At 42.4% G+C, this 3,877-nt stretch overlaps 2 protein-coding genes across 2 annotated transcripts; both read right to left on the reverse strand.

Annotated features, from left to right (window-relative positions):
• Positions 1 to 294: 294 nt before the first annotated feature.
• Positions 295 to 1,192, reverse strand: LOC135640841 (cytochrome P450 71D10-like). Its single transcript, XM_065155614.1, has one exon. It carries the CDS (start codon positions 1,158 to 1,160, stop codon positions 528 to 530), a length of 633 nt encoding a protein of 210 aa, XP_065011686.1. The 5' UTR covers positions 1,161 to 1,192; the 3' UTR covers positions 295 to 527.
• A 14-nt stretch (positions 1,193 to 1,206) lies between these two features.
• On the reverse strand, positions 1,207 to 2,161 carry LOC135640840 (desmethyl-deoxy-podophyllotoxin synthase-like). The gene has a single exon (XM_065155613.1). The coding sequence runs from the start codon at positions 2,146 to 2,148 to the stop codon at positions 1,222 to 1,224; it is 927 nt and encodes a 308-aa protein (XP_065011685.1). The 5' UTR covers positions 2,149 to 2,161; the 3' UTR covers positions 1,207 to 1,221.
• Positions 2,162 to 3,877: the final 1,716 nt, after the last annotated feature.

Below are 3,877 nucleotides of genomic sequence, written 5' to 3' on the forward strand. Positions count from 1 at the left end.
TCATTATGTTTACATTTCAATTCTACCCTTTCATAAATTAAAATTTTCTTTTATATATCTTAGGTAAAAATTATATTTTTCTCTTTCAAAAATTTAAAAATTTTAATTGATGTACTCAATTATAAAATTGACTAGAAATACAGTTGGCAATAATATTTAATTATTCATAATATCTCTTAGTTGGGCTAGAGATACAGTGGACTAGAAAATAAGCCAAATCAGGATTTTGATTAAATTTTACGGTATTCAAGATATGCTTTTTCGTAACATTCATCCTTTGACAATAATATTTATTTATTTCAAATATCAAAACAGTAATTTCATTATACTAAACAGCCCATAAGAGGACGTCACAAGAAAGAGCCTCCTACACTTTATCAACACTGTCTATATGAAGTGTAACAAATTTCTGTAACAATGCTGCTCCGATGAGGACGATAACGATGACGACGATACAAGTAAAGACTATTGGGTAGAAGTGCATACATGAAGAAACGACTACGGTTGCATGTATTTTTGGGTAAAGGTCAAGTCATGGAGAAAGGAATACGAGGGATGGCACGTAGGCAGAGGTCCGACTTCCTCCGGCACGTAATCGAGAAGGTCTCGCTCATGTCCAACTCCTGGGGCATCCCTTCATTTCCCGATGGGAGCTCCCAATCAAAGTTGTAGAGAAGGCTAGCCAGGGAAAGCTCTATGCTCTTCAAACCAAATGACATCCCTGGGCATATCCTCCTGCCTGCCCCGAAAGGTAAGAACTCAAAGTTGGTTCCCTTGAAGTCGACCATGGAATTCCTCCTCTCGAATCTCTCTGGCTCAAACTCAGTGGGACTGTCCCAGTATCGAGGATCCCTTCCCAAGGCCCAAACGTTCACGAATACTCTTGTCTTCTCTGGTATCTGGTAACCAAGAACCTCGCACGTCTCCCGGCACTCTCGGGGGAGCAGCAGAGGAACAGGAGGGTGCAGCCTCAGAGTCTCCTTGATGACCAGTTTCAAGTAGTTCATTCCGTTGATGTCCTTCTCCGTCACCTTTCCCTTTTCTCCGACAGTCTCCCTCACCTCCTCTTGCAACTTCCGCATCACTCTTGGATTCCTCATCAGCTCCGACATGGCCCACTCCATTATTCCTGCGGAGGTCTCGCTGGCCCCACCGAGCATATCCTTTATTGCAAAAGGAATCCAGAAATTAGATTCTCGAAACTGCGACTGTAAGGAAAGATTAGGGTTTCAAAAATAAGCATACCAGCATCATGGCTTTCATGTCCTCGTCTGCTAAGGGGAATGACAGGCTACCTTCAGCTTGAACTCTCAGCATGACATCGACCAAGGCCTCCTCCTCCTCCTCCTCCTCCGGTTGCTCTGCGGACTTCCTTTCTCTGCGCTCTTGAATGATGCTATTCAGGATCGCGTCCATGTCACGGTGTAACATCTGCATCTTGAAAGTCGCGCCACTGAGAAGTTTAATTATCGGCCATGACGGGAATAAGTCCGCCAAACTGAAGCCTCCGGCAGCTTCCAGCGTTTGCATCACTATCCGTATGAACTCTTTCTGGTACTTGCACTTGCTGCCGATGACGGACCGGGAGCCTATGTCATTAGCCAACAGCACCAATTTCTTACTGAGGTTCACGGTGGAACCAGCGTTGGACAACAGGACTATCGACCGCACAAGATTAAGCACCTCCTCTTCCCGGATAAAGCGAAAAGATTGGACTCGCTTGGCACTCAATAGCTCCACGATGCTCATCTTGCGCAGCTCCCTCCAGTGGAATCCATACGAGGTAAAGCCGACGCCCCTGTCACCGTATGTGGCGGACTGGAGATTCAGGTTAGTGGGCCGAGAGGCGAAGCTGACGTCGTGGGTTTTCATGATCTCAGCAGCCGCTTCGGTAGATGAGACAACGAGGGTGGGGACCTCACCGAGCTTCAGGAGTATCACGGGGCCAAATTTCTTAGATAAGGCAGTGAGGGAACGATGCGGCAGGCCACCCAAGAGATGGTGCAAGCTGCCTATGATAGGGAGCTTAGATGGACCGGGAGGCAGTGTGGCACGAGCTCCGCCACCAGACCTGTTCTTCTTGAGTAGCAGCAGCGAAACGAGGAGGACGAGAAAGGAGAAGAGGGAGGAGGTGCTGGTGAGATCCATGGTTTAATTAGTTTTCTGGTGATGAGGCACCACAGGCCCGTACACCCTTCTTATACACACGACAGTTACGAGTTTCGCATGCAGCTTCCCGGTTCAGTAGTGACGGACGTTCCCGTATCATCACGATAGTTCATCTGGGTCAAAGTCTGGATTGTACAACAAACATAAACATGGGATCCCAACGGTGGCGGTCAAATTCGTCAGCCAATTTAAAATGAGAACAGACTATAAAATCTGATAAATAATTGTTATATATATATATATATATATATATATTATTTTTTCTACAATCTCTGGCCACACCAACTTTCCGTTCGTTACTTGTTTGTTTCGGTCGCAAGCAAGCCGCCATGGACGTGTCCTACTCCGAGGGTATTAGTTTCGTTCAGTATATTTTTGACCATGTTTCGGAACGCAATTGTTTCATTGGCCAAGGAAAATCTAACTTTGAAAGATGATCATGATATGGTTTGATTTGCAATTTTCATTCATAATCATCAATATTCTAAATCTGAAGTCCAAATAATAATAAAAACATTAGTTTAGTATCATTTCACGATGTTTTGAGACAGGTTCATTTGGGACAAAGCTTGTGCGGCATGCAAAATAAAAGTCCAAGGTGTAGTCTCTAACACTTAGAGATGCGTCCATGTTCAGAGGCCACCCGTTGTCTTATTTCTTTGAGCATGTCATAAGATGGATGTATGTGAAATTGACAGTGACACAATGATGAGTAAAGACATTAAGAAGATGGTGCAAGCCACCTTCGATAAAAGAGGTTAGATGGATCGGGTGTCAGTCGCAGAAGGAAGAGAAATAGGAGGGCGGAGAAAACGTAACCAAGTGTTGGTGAAATCCATGGTTGTATGGAACCGACGAGCAAGAGGCCACTCTTTTTTCTTTTTTTGATAGACATGACAGTGTTTTTTTTTTTTACATAATTTCTAGGTTAATTGGTGATGAATGACGTTACCGTATTATAATACAATGGCAGCTCAATCAAATCAACTGGTCATGGCAGTGTTGGTGGGACATTAGACCGATTTCCTGAGAGATTTGAACATGTGCACGTCGAATTTGACCGTTTGGCATCTCAATCAAATCTCCGGTCATTGGCACTGTTGGTGGGATTGAAACAAACAATTAGCAAACCGAAAGTTTGCATAGCATGGATCTTAGAAAAACAATATATATAGTAATTATTCATTGTCGCTTATTCACATTCTATGCAGCAGTAGAATTTGACCGACATTTCGTTTTCCCCATGATTTGATTTTATAGATTATACCTTCGGACTTTCCATAATGAATCAGTCACGATTGGATAACTAAATTAATGATCAAAGTGATCGCGATGTTAGTGATATAATTATTTTTTAAGTAAAATAAGAGTACTGATTAAAAAATACTCAAGATATGAATTTTTTTTTTAAGGAAATCATCCTTAATAATATATTCATAAATAGAGATGAGAAACACAATAATAGTTGACGCAATACGAATTCCATCCAAACAAAAACTGCACTTATGGCCACATATATTGGCTCTCTCTTGGGCACATATGCGTGCCCCTAATCAAAATTCCTATACTGAATCAAACTCCTATACATCTATTCACATAACTTGCTTTCGGATGTCATGATGTTATAAGTCTTAATATTTCATGTGGTTGTGATAAATTGAATTTGAGTTATTAGGAGCGAGACTTCTCACGATCTCGACCACAATGC

The sequence above is a fragment of the Musa acuminata genome, chromosome BXJ3-6 (assembly GCF_036884655.1).
Source record: "Musa acuminata AAA Group cultivar baxijiao chromosome BXJ3-6, Cavendish_Baxijiao_AAA, whole genome shotgun sequence".
Taxonomy (NCBI): domain Eukaryota; kingdom Viridiplantae; phylum Streptophyta; class Magnoliopsida; order Zingiberales; family Musaceae; genus Musa; species Musa acuminata.

Bases quoted from the DNA above. Each gene is read 5' to 3' on its own strand.
- LOC135640840 (XM_065155613.1), bottom strand. From the start codon at position 2,148: ATGGATCTCACCAGCACCTCCTCCCTCTTCTCCTTTCTCGTCCTCCTC.
- LOC135640841 (XM_065155614.1), bottom strand. From the start codon at position 1,160: ATGCTCGGTGGGGCCAGCGAGACCTCCGCAGGAATAATGGAGTGGGCC.